This window comes from Ctenocephalides felis, unplaced genomic scaffold, assembly GCF_003426905.1.
Source record: "Ctenocephalides felis isolate EL2017-DRISC unplaced genomic scaffold, ASM342690v1 CF-g0.4_SCAFFOLD_03571, whole genome shotgun sequence".
Classification (NCBI taxonomy): Eukaryota; Metazoa; Arthropoda; class Insecta; order Siphonaptera; family Pulicidae; genus Ctenocephalides; species Ctenocephalides felis.
Genome location: NW_020539725.1, coordinates 16543017 through 16565596, shown reverse-complemented (window position 1 = coordinate 16565596; position 22580 = coordinate 16543017). Strand labels below are relative to the sequence as shown.

At 27.7% G+C, this 22580-nt stretch overlaps 1 protein-coding gene across 1 annotated transcript; it reads left to right on the top strand.

Moving 5' to 3' along the window:
- Nucleotides 1-3847: 3847 nt before the first annotated feature.
- On the top strand, nt 3848-20802 carry LOC113386967 (alkaline phosphatase-like). The gene is made up of 9 exons (XM_026624725.1): nt 3848-3982; nt 12997-13199; nt 13305-13497; nt 15253-15416; nt 15556-15769; nt 15941-16074; nt 16657-16858; nt 18558-18764; nt 20541-20802. Exons 1-9 carry the CDS (start codon nt 3886-3888, stop codon nt 20663-20665), a joined length of 1539 nt encoding a protein of 512 aa, XP_026480510.1. The 5' UTR covers nt 3848-3885; the 3' UTR covers nt 20666-20802.
- The last annotated feature ends 1778 nt before the right edge of the window (nt 20803-22580 follow it).

Below are 22580 nucleotides of genomic sequence, written 5' to 3'. Positions count from 1 at the left end.
ATTTTTGTTGTTGTTATTGTTTTATGATCAAGTTATGAATAAACGAAAGTCGTTTATTATTATAAAATTTTAGTACTAATAATTATTATTTTTAGTTAATAAACTAGAGTTCAACTTTTAACGTTAATTTAATTATTTTATGACTTAATTAAAACCCTTGCTAATGTTATTATTTGGAACTTTATACTTGTACATGCAATAACCATTGATGTTAACTGCAAAGTTTAAGCTTTTGTTCATTTTTTGCGGTGTTACAAAATTAAAAATACAATTTTTATAAAAATATATTTTTCAAATCTTTTAAAACTGCTTAACTTTTTCAATTACCAATAATAAGTACTCTAAAATAACGAGATTTAAAGATTCTCTAAAGAAAAAGAATTACATACTTATGCAATTAATCATAACCGTTCCTTATATCATACCAAAAATATTCATATAATTAAAAATATTTTGAAGTGTTTAAACGACAATAGATTTGAAAATAATATAAAAGTGGAAGCTGTAAGTGGCATTTTGCTTTAGAAAAAATTACGGGCATGCCCAGTACGGTAATCGCAAAAGTATTACAAAATATTTATTTATACGAAACTGTAAAATACAAAATTATTTTTAACTTCCCGTAGGGTAAGTTATAGTAATCGCAAAAAAATCGAAAATGAAAATTTTTGCATTTCTCGACGTTTCAAAGGTTTCTGAATATTTTGGCATACCTTAGAAAAAATGGATGTATGTGTGTGTGTGTGTGTGTGTGTGTGTGCGTGTGTGTTTGTATGTGCGGATACAAATTTTCGTCGACGATTTCGGGAACACCGATCAATCGATTTGATTAATTCAAAAAACATTCGATTCGTATTGATAAGGAGACGTGCTGATTAGTTTTTGGCGAAGTCAGGTCTAGCCGTTCCGAAGATACGGGGCAAAAAGTGCCGAAAACGGTAACTCAGTTTTTAAGAGAACGGAGCGTCCGATTTTAATAATTCAAAAAACGTTTTACTTGTATTGACAAGGTGAAATACCGATCAAATTTTCATAAAGGCAGGTTTAGCGGTTTCGGAGATCTAATGAAAAAAGTAAAATAAAATGCCATTTGGCGGTCAAAAATGATCATTAGACATATGCACATCAAATTATCAGATATTTTATAGAGATTTTAACAATAAGTATAATTTTGGTTTACATTCCTATGGGTTCCGTACCAATGTTTACGCGTTAGACGTCGACGGCGGAGCTTACGCGGTTTGATATTTCGTCTTTATGCAGTTAAAGCAGTACGATTGCTTTGAAAAAAAGTTTAGATCTTTCAAAATATGTCAAAATAAAGAAAACATTTTTTTTTCAAAAAAAAAAATTAAAAAAAAAAATTAAAAAAAATTTTTTTTTTCAAAAAAAAGTAATTTTTTGTCTAATTGTTTGTCAAAAATCTTATTTTTTTGAAGTAAATTTTTTTCAAAAATGCTAATCGTTTTTAAAAAAATAATTTTTGGTACGGGAAGTTCCAGCAATTTGCCTTAAGGCACGATGCCTTAATTGCCTTAAGACAGAATTCCACTTACAGCTAGTCATATTTGTCAGAAACCGTACTTTGCGTGAGAAAATAGTCACGAAAGCTGCGTCAGCTTGTTCAACTTTCGCCAAAATTTTCGAATTCAAACCGTAAGTTTTAGGCGTTTTTTTAGGCCTATAATAGTTTTGAATACTCGTCTGAGCCGTGAACTCCATTGTATATATAAGGCTTCATTAAAAATGCCAAAGAATTTCTTTATCAATTATTTACGAAAAAAATGCCAATGCTGATTTTTTACTTTAGTGAACTGTTTTGGAATTTTTAAAATCGGTTCACGATTTTTGGAGTTCAGAATTTTGCTCTTAACTGCTACTCATAGAGAAAGGCATCGTTCCGCAAAACTACTAATAAATACGAATCTTTATCGAGTCTCATAAAATAAATTTTATGTTAATTTTTGAGTTTTGAAAATTTGTTCAAGATTTTTGAAATTATGAATTTCGTATATAATTGCTACTTGGGCCAGCTGTGGCTATATCGGTTAGAACGAGGGCTAGCACCAACTAGTCCCGGGTTCGCTGGTTCGATCCCGCTACGGCCGTAGTCTGACATCAGGCAACTTTGATATCAAATTTCAACTTGGGGTTATAGATCACAATATCATTTCAAGTGGAAATCGTTCTTCGTAGCTGCATCATTTCAATCATATAATAACTATTAGACGTAAGAACTAATATAAAAACCCCACACATAAGAGAATGGTAAACCGATAAATTGCCTCTCATAAAATACGTTAGGTCTTCAACCAACAGCTTATAGAACATGTAAAGTAAGAGTTTTGATTAAAACAATAAAAAAAATACTTAAAACAGGTGAAAAAGGGGTACGATGGTTAGTACGATCGGTTTACTACGGCCAATCGTTACGCAACACACTCAACGCAAGTCAACCCACTCAACCCACAATATCAAATAGTTTTAAAATTTTTGTAATCGGTCCAGCCGTTTTTGAGAAAACATCGACCAATGGTTATTCACCAATTGCCGATTACAAAATAAATACAGACCAATTAAAAATAAATTATCCAAATTTGTCAAACAATTCTGAATGACTTTAAACCTTAGAATTTGATATTTATATCTTCTCAAAATGTAATTTGTTTGCAATTCAAATTATTCGAATATTGAGTGAATGACTGAGTTTAACTCTACACAATTTTATTTTAAAACCTTTATCAAAATATTAAAATAATTATATAATTTATTTTCCAGGTAGCTCAAGTTTAAGTTTTTCAAGTTGATATATATTAAATATTATCAATCATAATTAAAACTACATTTCATTTTAGAGTGTGAAAAATATATATCTCAACTAGTGGGGTGCATGGCATCCTGCTTTAAGGCAAATTTCTGGAACTTCCCGTACTGTAATTAAAAGCTTGGTGCGGAACCCAAAAAATTTTACACAAAATGAGTACACATTAAAATCTTTATAAAGTGTCTGATGATTTGATGCACATATGTCCAATAAACATTTTTGAGCGCCAAATGACATTTTTGTAACTTATTTTTATTGAGAGTCCATAACCGCTGGACCTGCCCTTTCACTTTTTGCCCCGTATCTTCGAAACGGCTAGACCTGCCTTCGTCAAAAACTAATCAGAACGTCTCCTTATCAATACGAATCGAATGTTTTTTGAATTATTCAAATCGGTAGATCTGTGTTCCCGAAATCGTCGACATAAATTTGTATCCGCGCACACACATACATTTTTTCTAAGGTATGCCAAAATATTCAGAAACCTTTAAAACGCAAAGATATATAAAAGTTTCGATTTTCGATTTTTTGCGATTACTACAACTTAACCTACGGGAAGTTAAAAATCCAAATTTTTAAATGATATTGTGAAGCCAATTATCCTCACAAGCTTACTTTATTCACATAATATTAATTAATATGTGAATTAATAAGTTAACTTATACGATACGATACGATACGATACGAAAGTCAAATAAATTCATATAAATAAAATAATTAAAATTAACTATAAGCCACAACTAAGAATATTTCGATATAGTATCTATGCTCAGGAACCGTTGCAATTAATAATTAATAATAGGTATGAAATTATTATCTTTAAAAGTATAACTCACTTAATAACGCGTTAAATTAACTATTAGTGGAGGGGTATGGCGACTAGTCCCCTCCAAGAATTTTTCTCAACAGAGACGTCGTCTACTCACATGTCAAAAGCAAATAAATAATGTTGTATCTACATTTATAGTCTTATATTGTGATTATGCAGTTTTGAAATTAGTTAATTTATAGATTATTTGTAAATAGATTTTGTGAAAAATTTAATATATTATACTTGCGAAATGAAGACGCAATGGATTGTGTTAGGAGCTTTGTCTGTGATTTTAAGCGGTTTACTAATCGCCTATTACTGCGAAGCGACCGGTGATTACTTTGAAGGTAAATAGAGTGTGTGATTTAATTTTAATTACTTGATTAGACACAGCTACGTACTAACGGTTATTATATGAGTAATTTAAAAATGAGAAGAAAATTACATAACAATAAATGCAACTAAATTAAGCTATTACAGTCCTAGGCGTAAGTGGCATTTTGCCTTAAATAAGGTGACCGTAGTTTTTTGAGTGACCATGAAAACTGACGCGGCAACTTGTGGTTATGATAATCCGAGATCGGAGAAAAGGTTTTTATACTAACTTAAATTTTATTTAAAATAATAAATATTATTCAAGGATACAATATAAATTAGTTTTTTTATAATAAAATCAGAATTACTGACTTTTAGTAGGCCTTGTTCAATAAAATATTCAATGTTAAGCTTTATATAATGTCAAAATTTTAACTTAACAATAATAAAATTAAAAATAATTAACTTCATAATTTTTATCAATTTTCTTAAGGCTCAAAATAAAAGTTCAAAATTATTAATATGAGTGGCTAATTTTTTAAGACTCAAAATAAAAGTTAAAAATTATTAATGTGAGTGGCTATTTCAACCTGCTCTATATAGACCATTTTCATATATTTAAAGGTTGTTGTGATTTTATCATAAAGTTATTGCGAAGAATGAATTTAAAACTATACATTTACACAAACTCAGGATAATCCGGAACAAAAGTTCGAAATCCGGGACAAATATTGCTATTTAGATTTCGTTGAAGATCAATTTATTTTGAGATAAAGTGTTTTGTTTGATTTAACGACGTTGATGGAGTTTATAATTTTCACTTACTTTGTGATAGATTTAACAACAAATAAATTTTTGTTTTTTTCTTTCTGAATATATCTAAAAAAACATAATAATTCCGTGTAAAAATTCAACGTAAACCCGGGACGCAAGGTAGAAATTCGGGACTGTCCCGGAACGTTTGGTCTCCTTACCTTGGCAAGTTGTAAATAATCTACTTTAAAAATTGTGATACTTGAATATTAAAATTTTAATCCTGTTTTTTATAATTTGACACTGATTGTTTCATAGGTCGGATCGTTATAAAAAGTTTCATCATTATCTAATGGAGAATATAAAGAAAGATATTTAAACTGATATTTTTGAAAGGGTTTTAATATTCAAAATCAATTCAGATTTTTTTTTGCCAAAATGTTGTTAAAGATATTAGTACTTTTCTGCTAATACTAAAGAAACGATGCGCTCTATCGTCTTGGTTTGAGAAAAATCAAATTTTGGCTCACATTCATGGACACACACATTACACGAAATTGTCATGCTTTTCTTTAGATGTATTTAGAAAGAAAAAAAAACAAAAATTTATTTGTTGTTAATTCAATCACAAAGTAAGTGAAAATTATAAACACCATCAACGTCTTTAAATCAAACAAAACACTTTATCTCAAAATAAATTTACCTTCAACGAAATCTAAATAGCATTGTCTAAGTTCGCTTACACACATACTAAAAATGTTTGATGACAAACAATTCGCAAAAAACTACTAATTCACAAGAGAACAAACGTTTTATTTGTCGTTAAGAATTTCTTAGAAACTTTATATGGCATCATTTTACTGAAAATAGAAGTATTAGTATATCTACACGTGGTTCGCGTATTAATCAACCGCAAATATTCAGCGTATTATGTTGCTAATATCTTATGAGATAATATTTATTGACTTTAAAATATGTTATAATTATAGATACAATTAAGAAGAGTTTTTAGGATCAATTAAATTTTTACATAGAAGATTTTCATAAAAAAAGTATTTCTTTTGAGCTCAAATCGTGTACAATCTTTGTACCCGATTGGAGCACCTTAAATAGGTCAAAGTAAAAATTTTCAATTTTTTTTTTTTTTTTTTTTTTATTAACTCTTTTATTTACAACTGTCCAGTATATAGGACATTCAGTAAATTTAATGGATTTACAATAGTCCGCCGAGAAGGTACATTGTATACTACTTTGACATGTTGGAAAAAACAACTCAGTAGTTTTCAAATTTTAACCCTTATTATTGGGTCAATGCGCGGAACATCAAATTTCATTTTAAAGATATGGTTTCTTCAGAAAACTATTTTATTTTGATTCCTAGTATCAGAAAATCATATCTGCCTGAGCAACATTTTTTGGCTCATACAAATCAATTGTGGCTTAAGGCAAATTGCTGGAACTTCTCGTACCGTGACGAAATATCCGAGGAATATTAAATATTTTCAAATAGATTAGTGTAAATACTGAAAATTGTCTAATACTTATGAGAATTTTATATGAACTAGATTGCAAAATTAAAATTATTTTTTTAAAGTTTGTAAGTGAGCTTTAGAACTTTAGCCAAAATTAAAATAAAAAACCAAATTATTTTCAATATACAGACCTTTGAAACGTAAAAATATGCGAAAATTTTCATTTCCAATTTTTGGTCGATTACAATATCCCTACAAGAAGTAAATAATTCTAAATGCATAATACCACTGATGCAAAGTATTTTTTGCGAATGATATAGATCAGCATTGAAGATCTTTTTACTTCAAAAGGATTTCAGTCAGTTATTAATAATATTATTAAAACTTTTTAGTGACTCATAATGATCCCAAACAACATATAATAAAAATTCAACAGTTGATAAGATAATATTATATTGTTTATTAGTTTATTATATTCAATAATAAAATTGTCAACAATTAAATTGATATCGATATTTTGTTCGCGATAAAGTTGGCATGTGTTGACTGCAAATCAATGAAGGCTTATGTGAATTAGTACAATTGCCTTTATTTAACCTGCTCCAATGCACAAGATCAAGGTACAACGCGCAATTGAGATTTCTATACCGCTTCTAGTACCGCAATTAGAATGTAATTGGATATAAAATTCGTACCAGGCATTGGCAACATTCTAAATTAACAGGTCGAAAAATACCAGTAATTCTCTAATGGCATAAAGATACTCGAGTTCTATTTTCAATTTGAATTTTATTTAATAACATAATTATCATTTTTATTAATTAACGCTGTTTAATGTGCTTTATTACTGATAACAAATATGAAGATTAATTGAAATATTGAAATTTTTGTCTAAACGTCATTTTTTTGCTTTGTTATTCATATACAACAAAATCGATTTGAAGGTACTTTTGATTCGATTTCTGAATTTCTTATATTGAAGGGTTAGACAATAACAATTTTTTACATGGACAACACTGTAAACCTCGATCTGGTATTTCGTCAGAAATATTTATCAGCAGAGTTAGGACAATTATTCATTTGATTTATCTCTTGTAAAAGTGCCTTTTTAATTTAATTAACTTCCCATAGGGTAAGTTATAATAGTGATCGCAAAAAAACCGAAAACGATAATTTTTATATATCTTTACGTTTCAAAACCTTCTGAACATTTTAGCATACCTTAGAAAAAATTGATATGTGTGTGTATGTGTATGTGTGTATGGGTGTGCGTGTGTGTGTATGTGTGCGAATATAAATTTTCGTTTATGATTTTGGGAACACCGATCAACCGATTTGAATATTTCAAAAAACATTCGATTCGCATTGATAAGAAGACGTGATTTTAAAAATTCAAAAAACATTTTAAATGTTTTGACAAGATGAAGAACTGATTCAATTTTTGTAAGGTCAGGTCCGGCGGTTATTGACTTTCAATAAAAATAAGTTAAAAAAATGTCATTTGGCGGCCAAACATGTTTATAGGACATATGTACATTAATTTATCAGATATTTTATAGAGATTTTAATAATGCATACACATTTTGTGCATATTTTTTGGGTTCCGTAACGATACGGGAAGTTCCAAATTTGCCTCAAGGCACGATGCCATGCACCTCACTAGTTTAACAACATAATTATAATTTTTATTGTTTAATGTTGTTTCATATGCGTTTAGAGATGTGCTCTATTACTAATAATAAATATGAAGATTAATTAAAATATTGAAATTTTCGTCTAAACATCATTTTTTTGCCTTGTTATTCATATACACAGTCAATAAACAAAGTCGATTAGAAGGTACTTCGACTCTATTTCTAAATTTCTTATTTTAAAGGATCAGGCAATAATAATTTTTTTACGGAGATAACAGTGTATATGATCTTTGATCTGGTATTTATTCAGAAATATTAATTTGATTTATCACTTGTAACATTGCTCTTTATAAGTTAATTTATTTTTTTATTTACTATTTTTTATGATTTACACCTTTGTCAGAGCAAAGGTTTACTTGGTCCTTTGCACTCCACCCATGTGTAAGTTTTTGTAGAGGTTATATATAAAAAGAACTGCTGAATCTAACTTAAAATTAATATTACATCTTATAAAACATTAAAATAACGTATACTTGAAAATTAAGTTAAGGTCTCATAAACTAAACAACAGTGCTCACAAACAGAAAAACGAAAGAATTTAGTTAATTTCCCGATAGCAACAACGTAAGAATCAAGGCGGTGGCTGGTTTTATACATTTTTTCTCTTAACTTTCAAATATAGTTATTAAGAAATTCTTATTTTTATTTGTTTTTGTGATATCGGTGGTGGACCTTTTTACCCGCGGACTTTTAACCCTCGCTTCACCCTATATAAATATTAAAATACTAGCTGAGCTCACACACCAGTGTTTTCAAATTGAACCGGTTTTTTGTCATCAAACAATAAAAAAATATTTCTTTTTTGAGTTAAAAATCAAATAAAAAATAAAAATTTGAACAAAATTATAGAATAGATTTAAAAAAATATTTTATTTTAAATTGTTATTTCATTTCAAATTGATTTTCCTTTTGAAATTACTGCAAATTCTAAATGAGTTCTGTATTTCCTTACTATACAAACACAATATTTATGAAAATTATAATTAAAAATGCGAAGAGATGCAATTGTCTACAATTATAATATAAATCAAACTAAGAAGTTTATACCAAACTAAGGCATCCTGAATCAAAAAATATTTTATTAATCACTTCTAATAGTCACGTACTTCCCAATAATCAGGTATTTGTAATTAATCTTGTCTCTATCTGATTTATTTAGAATTGCCGTAAGAAATAATGTAAATGAGTAAAAGTTTTAATTTTTGTAAAATAAATTAATACTGAGATAATCAAAAAGCTCACCTATCCTTGAAACTAGAATAGAGCCATAGATTGTCTTTTTTTATTGTCAAGATAGAATAATATTTTTTATAAAATATATTAGTCCAATAATCGAATATTCAACAAAAATTTTATGGAATATTATATTTTACCATTCTGATAATAAATTCTATAGGTGTTTACGTACAATTTTTTACGTATATCATGTAGTATTTGAACCAAACCAAACTCTGTATACACATAACATGTGTCACATATGATCATTAAATAATAAAATTTGACAAAGCCTTGAGATAAAAAATCTGATTAAAATGTTACACATACATTCAAGAATTACTTATGTGAAAAAAGATTAATTTCATAGCAATTTATGAAATACCTGACAATAAGTTTACATGATACATTCAAAATGTGTTTATTCATGATTAAGGTTGGAATATAAATAGTACAGCTTATGGAAGATTACTTTTCAGTGTGTGATTTTTATGTAGAAAATATTTTCGTACAAACTATATTTTTAAAATTAAATAATAGTGCGTCGTATTGCGTTTAAAATATATAATTAGTGCTAAGCTGTGTATTTTCAATAGAGATCATGTTTCTAACAATGCTGATGCTTGGATTCGTAGCAATTAATCAAACGATCGCAGAAGGCAAGTCTTTTTTATTATTAAAATTTAATAAATTAAAATATAAATCAAACTGTACTAATCTGAAAAATAGTTTACGATAAATTCAACATAAATTAGTACTCCTATTGTATTCTCAATAAACAAGTTCGTCCAACGTTTTACTGTTTTTTTACATAGCTAATGGTTATTTCTATCACAACCTACAGATACATCTGAAAATATATCAATTTTGATGAATGATTTGTTTTCGGTACGAACAAGTTTTTTCTGATTGGAAGAAAAAACTATTTGAAAGAGGTCATTGAATTGTCAAAAAAAGATTCTTCTTGTATTTAAAGTTAGTCGAGTGCCTGATAGGTTTTAAATACTGAAGTCTTCGAATTTATTTCTTGCTATAAATTTTTTAGTAGACAAAGCATATCATTCTTTACAGATGTTAACGTTAGGTAATACTTATAATTATCTTATAATTTAATATATGATAATATCATTTTATTATCAGTTTGATTTGACCTCGATTTAAGCTACTATTTTATCAAAGTCTTTTGGATATTTTAATTTTTAATTTCTACGCACAGTTAGGTTTCAGTGTTTATTGTTGATTAAAATTTCATATAAACCAATGTTTAAAATTTGTGTTTTGTATCATGTATAGAAACTTCTAACCAAAGAAGTAATTATTAAATCTTTTTTTAATTCTACGAATTGGCTGCTAATGTTTCTATAATATGATTATATTATAATAATAAAAATATGTATTGCTAATTAAAATTATTTATCTTTAACTGCCACTTCTCTATTAATTTGAGTTATAACATATCTATTACGACAGATTTATTTTTAAATATTAGAACAACTATTCTATTCAGTTGATAAGTAATGTACTAATATAAAATTATCTAGTTTCAAATTAAATTAAGACTCTATTAATACTAGTCAATTCTTGAAAAAAACTTATTAGGAAACAGATAATAAATTTTTACAAATATTGCTTTTATTTATTTAAAAATCAATTCCATATCTTAAATTATCAGAAAATTGAATTAAAAATAATTGGCTATTTTATTAATCATTTTTATTAACAGGGTCCAAATATTCATCTAACAGAAAGTAAGATGTGTATATTAAAAATTTTGACATGAATATGAAGATCTCTAATCCAATTTATTATGTTTAAAAGTTTTCTCGGCTTCAAACTTTCTTACAGCCATTTCTATACAATGTCTAAAAATAGTAGGAACTTAGTGAAAGCTTAGAATCAAAGCAAATTTTTATTGATTTTGAGATTTCACTTATTTTAGATTGTTGTCAAATAGATTATTATTACGAAATGTTATTATCTTTTAGCTCAAAATGATCGAAAAGTGTGAAATTTCTCAACAATTTTTATGCCAATAAAAGTTACTTGTAACTAATAATCAATATTTACTTGTGAATTTATTTCTTTATTAACAAGTACTTCATTATTTATTGTGAAGTGTTTACAAACGCAGGAAAATAAACACTTTGCTTTGCTAAATAATTTACAATAGATTAATGCGTAATTAACTGATAAGCATGTAATATAATACATGAAAATTATATAAAAATCCATTACTTATCACAAATTAATATGACAATAGAAACCATTCCATATCACCAAAATGAAGGTAATGAATAATTAAATGAATAATTTAATTTGTTTCAAAGTGGATCAAAGCTAGTTAAAAAATTACAATCAAACAGCAAGACTTAAAGAGCATTTGTGTATATATTATATGTATAAATTTTGAATAACAAATTAATATGCTATATCAATTATTATGAAGGGTAGAGCTTTTATCGTATTTCGACCATAAACCCACCACGTCGCCACTTTAGTAAAATTTTTAGCATGAATAGTGGTACCTTCAAAATTTACATCATCTGGAGCCCTTAGCAAATTCTTTTGATAAGGCCCATGGCAAAAATGTTTTGATGAGGCCTTATCAGAAAAAAATCTTCACATTATTCTCGGTTTAATTTTAAAGTACTTCGAGATATTTTGAAGTAGTCAATTGCACAAGTTGTATATTTACCACTACTGACGTAGGCCTATGGTAATAGGCCTCCTCTCTCCTAGACCAGAGTACTTTTAAAACAAATGGTAAATGTAAATTTCGAATTAAAATATATAAAATCGAAATTTGCAAAATCCATGCTCAAGAAATTAATGTGAAAAATTTGGCGAAAATCAGTATAAAATAAAAAATATTTCCAAAACAGCATTTTGGGCTGGGATCCTCTTGGATCAGGAACCTTATAAATACGGCACTGACCATAAAATAATCATGCATATAGAATTATTACAAAATTATTCAAAATGATACAAAACAATCGTATGAAAATATATTAAAATTAATTGTTACATTTGATTGTTGATTGATTGCTAAAGCTGACGTAATTGCCTTTTGTATGTGAATCGGAACAAAATGCATTAGTTGTGGTTTATATATTATTTATTAGAAACAATAAGGTTATAAAAAGAATCAAATTGTTTACAAAAGTCAAAGAAGACAATGTTTCACTATTCGATTACGTAAAGATCTAATAAGATGTAAGAAATGTTTTATTAAAATTTCCGTAGAAGAGTATATGTAATAGATGTTTTTTAAATAATTCTGCAAAATCTTCAGAAATATTAAGTTTAATAGTGTAAAAGATGCATTCGTGGTTTTATTTACTTTACAAATATAATTGATAATACACTTGAGATGGAGAGCATTTCCATAAATAATTAAGTATATTTAATTAAAATTCAATACTTTGTAATTTACGATGATTTTATTACACATCGATATATATTTTTACACTTTTTTGTTTTTGTATATAAAATCACATATGTACTTAATCTAACTAGAAGCTAATTTGCTCCACATGTTTAAAGCATGAAAGAAGTCTTTATTTTTGCCTTAATGTTATAATATCAGATACTTGTGAAATGAAAATAGCTAAAAATATATAATTCTTATAGAAAAAAAATCTTTTTAGATAATTTACTCGAATAATATGATATTTATATTAGCTAATAATGAGTTCTTCAATATATAATGTACACGCAATTAATTTTAATAAAGTGTTTTAAAATTCCTGCCGTAAATATTATTCACAATTTAAATAGTGTTCGTAAATAGCGAACAATACTTGAAAAACAAATTTCAAGTATTACTAAATAAATGTGGAAGTTTGAAGAAAATCAATTATGTAGTTTAATTTGACTGTCAATTTCAAATGTCCTTTTTCTCGATTTTTGCAGATAAAAACCATTGGTTTGCATCTGCCAGGTCTGAACTCAAATCAGCTTTGAATTTAAATCTGGTGACAAATCATGCAAGGAGCGCAATTCTGTTTGTTGGTGACGGAATGGGGCCAAATACAGTAACTGCCTCTAGAATTTTGAGATATGATGAAGGCGGTTTACTGTCCTTTGAAAAATTTCCACACATTGGCTTGCTTAAGGTAATTTGCATGAAAATAAATAAATACGTTGCAAAACTATAATATTTGCATAGATATGGACTTAAGAATTGAATCGAACATTAAATTACATTTTGCACATTATAGACATATTGCGTAAACAAACAAGTTCCAGATTCTGCAAGTACAGCTACTGCACTTTTCTGTGGTTCAAAAACGAATTACGAAACTTCAGGAGTGGATGCCAATGTAGAACTTAAGGATTGTCCAGCGTCCATGAAACCTCAAAGTAGACTGGAGTCTATTATAGGGTGGGCTCAAAGAACTGGGAAATCTACTGGTGAGAGCGAATGGATAATAGAATCAAATACCAAATAACAATATTTTTCCCAATTTATTTGATAGTATGATAGTAACGTCAATTTGAATCTTTATTGCCAATATACTAATCGCTATATGGCAATACCTACTTACTTTAAAGATTTTTGGTACAAAATATTCTTACTTAAGTGTTGATACAACTTCTAAATATATTTTTTATATCCGATCAAACCTCTGAAATTTAAAGAGCCCTCTAAAATGATAACTATCCATATCCATTTTTGTTATGATAAATTTCGTTATATTAATGTTATTACGTTGGTCTGAAATTTTATTATAATAAAAGTAGGAGTTTATGCAGTGTAGTACACTGAGTGTACTGTCTTAAGGCATTTCTCGATCTAACAGATCTAAGTTATATCAAACATTTACGTAAGATTTTTTTTAAACTGCCTTTCCAGAGCATTTAGCCATTTACGACATTTGTCTTAATCTCCTATTAAATATTATTCATAAAAATGTTATCCTATTGGTTTTTGAATCCAATCCAATACAATCTATCCAATTTTTACCAAATTTTTACCAAATTTTTACCAAATTTCTACCTTTGCACATATTTTCAAGTTAAAACCAATATGTGATACTACTTAATAACAGGATGTACGTGACGCTGGATTTGAACCTAAAATCTTGTGGTTGCTAGGCTGAGGCTGTGTTGCGCCTCGTACTTTGTAGTTAAGAAGGTATACTAGAGTAGGAGGTTGCTTAAGTCGTATCCCTGAGGAAGGATTCCTGTAATGATTAATGCAATTGCAATAAAAAACTAGTGGTGAACATCCCGTACCAAAAATTAAAACTTTTAATAAACCTTTTAAAATTTTTTGATGACATGGAGAAAATAAGATTTTTGAGAATTTTGAAAGTTTTGAAAAAATTTGATCTTTTTGAACAATTTGAATTCTTTTTTATACTTCGAATTTTTTATACTTTGAATTTTTCAGAGAAATTTGAACTTTTTTTTCATAGCAATCGTGTTGCACGGCTATTTTAGAGAAGAAATATCAAAGCGCGTAAGCGCCGCATCGCAGTATAACGGATAATAAACATTGAAACGGAACTCAGAAATGTGAACAAAATTTATACTTATTAAAATCTCTATAAAATATCAGATAAAATGATTTGTAAATTATTCAAATCGGACGCTCAAAACAAAATTACCATGTTTGGCTCTTTTTGCTCCGTATCTTCGAAACGGCTAGCCCTGCCTGTGCCAAAAACTAATCAGCACTAATCTCCTTGTCGGGACGATTCGAACATTTTTTGAATTATTCACACACAAACATCAATCTTTTCTAAGGTATGCCAAAAATGTTCTCAAACCTCTCAAACGTAAAGATATATAAAAATTCTCATTTTCGATTTTTTTGCGATTGCTATAACTTACGCACAGAGAAGTTAAAAATGTTTGGCATTTATATAGTTGACATCAAGGCAGTAGTATGATTCGAAAAGTTGTAAGAGTTTTTGCTTCATTGTTTATAATCATTGATTTTTTTATACATAACTCATATTTCAAAACGTTTAATTGGCAATATATTTTATATGAATAAAAAGAGCTAAACGTTAAAAAGTAAAGCATCCTTAAACTTCACATGTATTTGTTCACATACATATGTTCTTCATATGTATTTTATAGTAAACATGTGTTCAATATGAAACGATGTCATTTTTCACATACAATTTTGTAATAAATAAAATTATATCAATAATCAAGGTTTTGTCACCACGACGAGAGTTACCCACGCCACTCCTAGTGCCTTATATAGCCATACAGCAGACAGACGTTGGGAATGCGAAGCCAAAATGAACAATATTACTGGTGATTGTGAAGATATCGCAGTGCAGCTGGTACGACGTGAACCAGGAAAAAATATAAATGTAAGCTGGTTTGAAAAACCGTATATTAATTGAATTAATTGGTTCATGAAACACATAATCTGGCATCCAATCATTCCGCATATGAATCAACATAGAATAGGTTTAACAATTTTGGTTAACAATTCAATTATCCTTTCAGGTGATAATGGGTGGTGGTCGTCAGTGTCTAGTATCAAATTCTAACGGTTCTGATGCTGATCCTATAGATACATGGGCATGCATTAGTAAAGATGGAAGAGACCTGATTTCTGAATGGAAAAAGGACAAGAAAGAGCGAAAAATAAAACATACTGTCGTTCAAAACACAGCAGAATTGCAAAATATAGACCCAAGTGAAACTGACTACGTTTTTGGTAAATATAATTTTTCATCATACTTTCTTGTATTCTTATGAAAGTTCTTTATTGATCAGTTGGAGAGGTAAAAATTATTGAATTAGATAGAATAGACTGATAGACTTACGAATTTTTTTCAATGTTAGTTGTTTATTTGCATTTGTTTAACTTGAATATTTTGCTAGACAGGTATTTTTGCAAATGGTCACTTGAAATATGAAGTGGAAAGGGATAAATCTCCTCAAGGAATGCCATCTTTGAAAGAAATGACGGATGCAGCCATTAAAATACTACAAAAGAATAAAAATGGCTTTATATTAGTGGTGAGCATAACTTCTATATAAATTTCAAATCAGTGAAATGAATACTGTAGTAAACACTGTTCATAATGCATTGCAGGGAACACTAATAGTTTAGGTTCGCTGTTTCTTAAATAAATACAATTCGTAACTTATCAGACTTTTGCCTAATTTTATGACTTTTTTGAAAATACAGAGATCATACAATTAATTTATAAGATAGTTGCTAAACTGTACAGGAAACCATGCTAAATACTGTGGGAATAATTGGCTTTGTGTATATATACGGCTTCGGCTTCCTGCCGATACATTTAAGAAATTGTGCTTCTCATTGAATATAATCAGCTTGGCCATTGCAAAGTGATATTCAATGAGAATATTGTTTCATTATAATTATTTGAAGCACTACAATCACGGACCTTATTTTCAGCAAGGTCATACTAACTATGAGTAACTATTGACTCTAACACGCACATACTCTTAATTTTTCTTAAAAAAAGTAATAATAAAAAATATGCTATTCGTAAAAAATTGTTTGCAAAGTATAAGTACATTACTCAACCATGATGTTATTAAAATATTTATTTATAACTGTAAATATTCAAGGTAGAAGGCGGTTTGATAGACCAGGCTCATCATAGGGGAACGGCCGCGCGGGCTCTGTACGAGACTTTGGCCTTGGATGACGCCGTTGCTTCGGCTGTCGAATTGACGAAACCACAAGAAGATACACTTATTGTTGTTACAAGTGACCACTCTCATACTCTATCAATAAATGGATATCCGAAACGAGGAAACCATATATTAGGTACTTATTTTGTTAAATTTGTAAATATCCGAGGATTCTAAACACACGCAATATAGACCATTTTCGTTGTACTCTATTACCAAGTTACCCACTTAAAAAGGCCTGATTATCATAATACTGCAAATTAGAAATGAGAGTTTTTATATATTATTTGAACATGAGAGTTTTTATATATTATTAGAACAAAGGGTTCTATGAGCTGCTTCGATGATTTGACTTAACTAACTTCGTTGGTTTTATAGATGGCAAGCCCAATAGTACCAACTAGTAGGCAACCAAGTACCCACTCAAAACAGCCTGATTATGAAAACACTATCTATTAGAAATGATGTGTTTTTATATATTATTTGTTCAAGATTCAAAACTTAAAGTTTCTATAAGCTGCTCTGATAATTTGACTAGTTACCGCTTTTATAGATGGCAACTCGAACATTTATCCCATATCTGTGTGATAAATTTTTTATTATTACAATTTCTGTAATGGTCATGCAATTTTTATCCATTCAGCAATATCTAGTAAGGGCAAATTTCACTTTGAAAGATATTGCTAATTATTTTTCGAAGCATAAACGAATGTCAATACTACTTGACATCAGGGTGCTCGAGGCGGGTATCGAATCTGGAACATTTGATTGTTATAAATTGTAACAAATATACTTTAGAGTATTCATACTTAGATGTATATTATATTCATTTTTGGTGGGCTATGCTCAAGAGTTATTAGTTAGAGCTACAGGATTTGAAAATTGTAAGTTACAATGTGAAAGAGCTATGAAATTTTTCACAAACTTCTATTATACTTAATTTAAGAGAAAAATTAAATGTCGCTTTTAATTCATTTTTAATCGTTAGTTGCATGCATGCATGCTTCTGAACGAGTCTAATTTGAACCAGATTCGTACTCTTAAAGCCAATCATTTATTTTGTGGATTACAATTTTTTTGGGAAATTAATTTGCTGTTTTTGCTATAGTGCCTCAATTGTTTAGGACTATTCATTTATCGTTATGAGGGATATTTCATGAACTAATTACCACTTTTAAATATTTTAAACATCACTATTGCAAATTTAATTGGGAGTTTTGAATCACCAAAATAATGTCAAGTTACCTAAGTTAGTTATTCATGTAAGCAATTTATTTTTCAAAAAAAAAAAAACAGCAAAATTTCTACTGGAGGAATTCACATGTATTTTAATATAATGTAATATCTTTACAAAAAAACAAATAGTTTTTTTTAATTTCTATCAATTTATTTATTTATATACCGAATCTATAATCTATAGTTTTATTTCGCTTCATTTTTATGAATTCTACAGATTTTAAAATTACTCTTATTATCTGCTTTTTCCATTTATTACTTCATCTGTTTTTTTTCAATTTACTTTTCAAATCTGATTTTCAAACTTTCCATTTACTTTTTTGACATTTCATAAAGTAAACGAGTTTAAACAATTTACAGCATTTCATTAATTTTTCTATTTAGTAATTTTCAATAGTTTGGTAATACTTTTCACTTCTAATTATCCATAATACTAATCTTAAAATTATATAAATTAGATATCATAGATAATTGTAGCAAATCTTGCCAAAAACATTGATATTCTATTATTCTAATAAAATAAGAATATAAATGTTTACCATCCCTTAATTCGAGTAAATGTGCAAACCACCCTATTAACTTTGGCTATCCCTCGACAGATGTCGGTTCCAAGTCGCGCTTTGACGACAAACCGTACACAACCCTTACGTATGCAACTGGAGGTCCTGGAAGCTCTCAATTAGAACCCAACGGCCGCAGGGACCCTTCACAGGACAACACGAGGGACCCCATGTATCAACAACAGGCGTTGGTTGAAACTGATGAAAATACTCATGGAGGAAATGATGTACTGGTGTATGCAAAAGGTAATAATAGTTATTGGAAACCGAAATTTGCTAAATAAATGTATGTAATGAGATAGGAAGAATTTGAAAAGATTTTCTTTCAGCTTAAATTTGAATTAAATTAATATTTAAAATAATTTTCATGAGAGCTTCTGCATAAATTTTAAACTATTAGACCTTTTAGAGTAAATGAGGTTTTTTGTAATATGAATTACTAATAAAAATATCGAAAATATATACAGATTTATACAGTAATAGCTTAATGTCGTTCTTTACTATTACATTGACCTTATCTTACAACACAATAGATATATTATTGAAATGATATATAATCACTATTGTTAACTGCAAAGGTGATTAACAATATTAATATTTATTATAAAATATTAATTAAAATGAATCATTACAAGGAACATAAACAATCGAGTAGGTATTCGGATTACTGACTGACTATGTAAATTAATTTATTTAAATAATAAACTTTAATATTGATATTAGAAATTTCTGTCTCTTTGTATACCAGATTTTTTCTTAATTCAACTTGTACTTATATTGATAACTATACAATGTTATTATCTGGTTATCGTGAATTCATTGGGTGTTTTTTGCTTACTCATCATGTATCAATTTATTACTCAAATATTAGCAATTGATATCTATAGAAATTATTATATTTATTATGTCATTAAACGCATTTAATATATTTATTATAGTAATGTATACAGTAGACTCTCACTAATTCAAAACTTCGATAGACCGGAATCATCAGCCAAAAAAATCAGTCATCCGACACATTTGCGACCGAATCTTTTGGAAATTTTTCAAAATTTTAACGTTATTTCTAATATCATATGTTAAAAATTATGGCTGCTTTACTATAATCCAGTAAACATACCAGTAATCCGACACTCTTCAGTTTTTAATAATGTCGGATTAGCGAGAGTCTACTATACTGCACTAAATTATTGTTATTTCAGAAAAAGTTATATTTAAGCTTTTTTTCTATATTTTTCAATATAGATATAATTGTATATAAAAATAATATTAATCAATATATTATGAACAAAATATCATTTTTATAAGCCCATTTAAATTAAAAATGTATGTATTTGGCATATCATTTTTGTAATCCCATTTAAGCATTTTTAAATTAAAACTGTATGTAATTGGCATATTCATCATAATTGCGAGTATATCAGAGTTATTTATTCAGTGATCATAAATATTTTTTATAAAAAGTGCCAGAATTAGATCCCGCCCCCTTCTTTTATAATAGTACAGCATTTTGGGCAATGCTATTAACAGAAAAATAATAAATTTTAGGACTAAAATTGATGATTATATTTATCACAATCTATTTCATCGCAATTTACACACTGTTATGTATCTGATTTGATGATAATAATTGTAGTCGCATATGATTCTATTTAGTTTCATATTGGATTGTAGCGATAATCCACATATCGACATAATATTCAGATATATATATATATATATATATATATATATATATCGTATATTCATTATAACTAAAAGTAAATAAATTTTAAATATTCAGTATTTACAACTATTATTTATATGAAATGCCAAGATTAGATTTCAGAGCCACTTTCATGACTTTCAGTATATTATAGACTTTACTCTATTTTTTTTATAGTGGTCACTTTTTAATAACACATTTTCATATAAATTATTTTTTATATTAAAAACATTTCTATTATATTCAATAATTCATAATACGTGTATCATGACCTGATCGAATATAAATATTTTTATTAATATTTTTTTTTATTTCAGGTCCATTTGCACATCTATTTCATTCAGTTCATGAGCAGAGTTATGTTGCCCATGCCATAGGTTATGCAACTAAAATAGGACCATATTTATACTGCGTACCTGGCGTACATCCACATGGTTGTTAGTGTAATTAATAAAATTAATTAGATATGCCAACAGACAAACAGTTAAAAACATTACAGGGTAATTTCATATGCAGATATGTTACAATTAAGATAATGACTCAGTATTATATATAAAAGATCCTAGGTTAAGATTATCTTATCATAACAAGATTAAATCTGAATGTGATAGAGAAAATAAAATAAAATATTTGACACTAGGAATAATTTTGTTTAATATTTTAATAGTAATATTGCTTTGCTTAAAAATGAAAATTCAAATATGGAAGTTTTCCAATTAGTTCCTTAACAATCACTTCATTGTTTTGAAAATTTATCTAAACAAATATAGTATTATAATATTTTTCAAGCTACTTATTGATTAAGGTTAACTTTAGAAAATATTACTTTCCTGAAATAATGACGAACCGATTGACTGCAATAAAAAAACCTTAACAAAAAATTCATATAAGAAGAAGCAAGAGTTTAGCAAGTTCTAAAAGATATTAAATTAAAATAATAATAGATAGAATTAATGAAAATTAATATAATAATAATAAATTGTACGATCAAAATTGCTAATTAATTTTATTTTATCAAAATTTAAATCAATTATGATTTGAATAAGCATCACATAAGATAATAATTTTAGTCTTACAGGAATCTATTTAGTTTCTTATGGGATTGCAACAATAATCCACATATCGTTTCGAAACCGACTTCCAATAAAGAAAATACAATAAAAAATGTGATATGAAAGCATTATTATTAACAATTTAAAGAATCGTCGGGATTAATAAAAAAATATTGATAACTAAATAATAACTTTTAATTATTGAAACTTAAGTAATAAATTAGAATTGAATTTTATTTTATGTCAAATACTTTTACAATGTTATATGATTTTACATACCCCTTTATTACATTGAAATCATGTTTCACATTTCATAACTTCAGACTAACAAACAATCAACATCTCTAATGAATTACCGCTGAACTTTGACCTTATTTCAAATATTTTGTTTCTTGGCGTATGTAAAATAATAACCTATATATTAATTATTATTAACTGAATGGAAATAAGGCTGATATTACATAGAAAGGGTTGCCATGATATCGGTTTCAGATTCCACATATAATGTGTGGGTATTATTCATTAGCATTATAAGCAATGGAGGCCATACTAATGTGGTATTTTAAAATGTAACTACTTCTTAAAAAATGTTATTACAACTATATTGTAATTTAACTAAAAATTTAACTTAACTAAAACAACTATATTTTGTGGTTATATATGACATCAAGACCTATGGCAACTAACAAAATCTGTAAGACCGAAAAGACGTTTTTTATAGCCTTTTTTTATAACAATTAGAACACCACGTCATATAATAATTTAAATTATCAAAAATATTTAAAAGTGTTAGACTAAGTTATTATTGTTAACAGTTTTATAAAAAATCTCCCAAATATGATAACGAATATCATATTTAGTAACAGTTTGAATCAAATTAATCTATTAATAAAAATTTTATAATTAGTATGAGATGAATATAATAATTATTGCCAAACTCGATATGTAATGCAAGTTCACAATGATTTTGGTGAATTGTGTATTTAAAATAACATATTTAAACAAAGGCTTCTAAATATGTATATCTAGATATATGTATATGTAGATCATGATGAGGATTTGACACAATTGATTTTTTATATGGGTAGAATGTATCATGGTAGGGAGTGAATTTTATTAAAATTTCTATAATGTATGAAAGAATTAATGCGTTTGAAAAGGCTCTCAAGAAAGGAAATAGCTATTTGTTCCAAGATAATAATATTAAATTAGCGCAAAAAAGTTGTAAAAAAGTACTTATTTTATTTGTTTTTTAGATAAAGTGGCAGACCACTTTTTACCCGCGTTCCTTTAAGCCTACTAGCT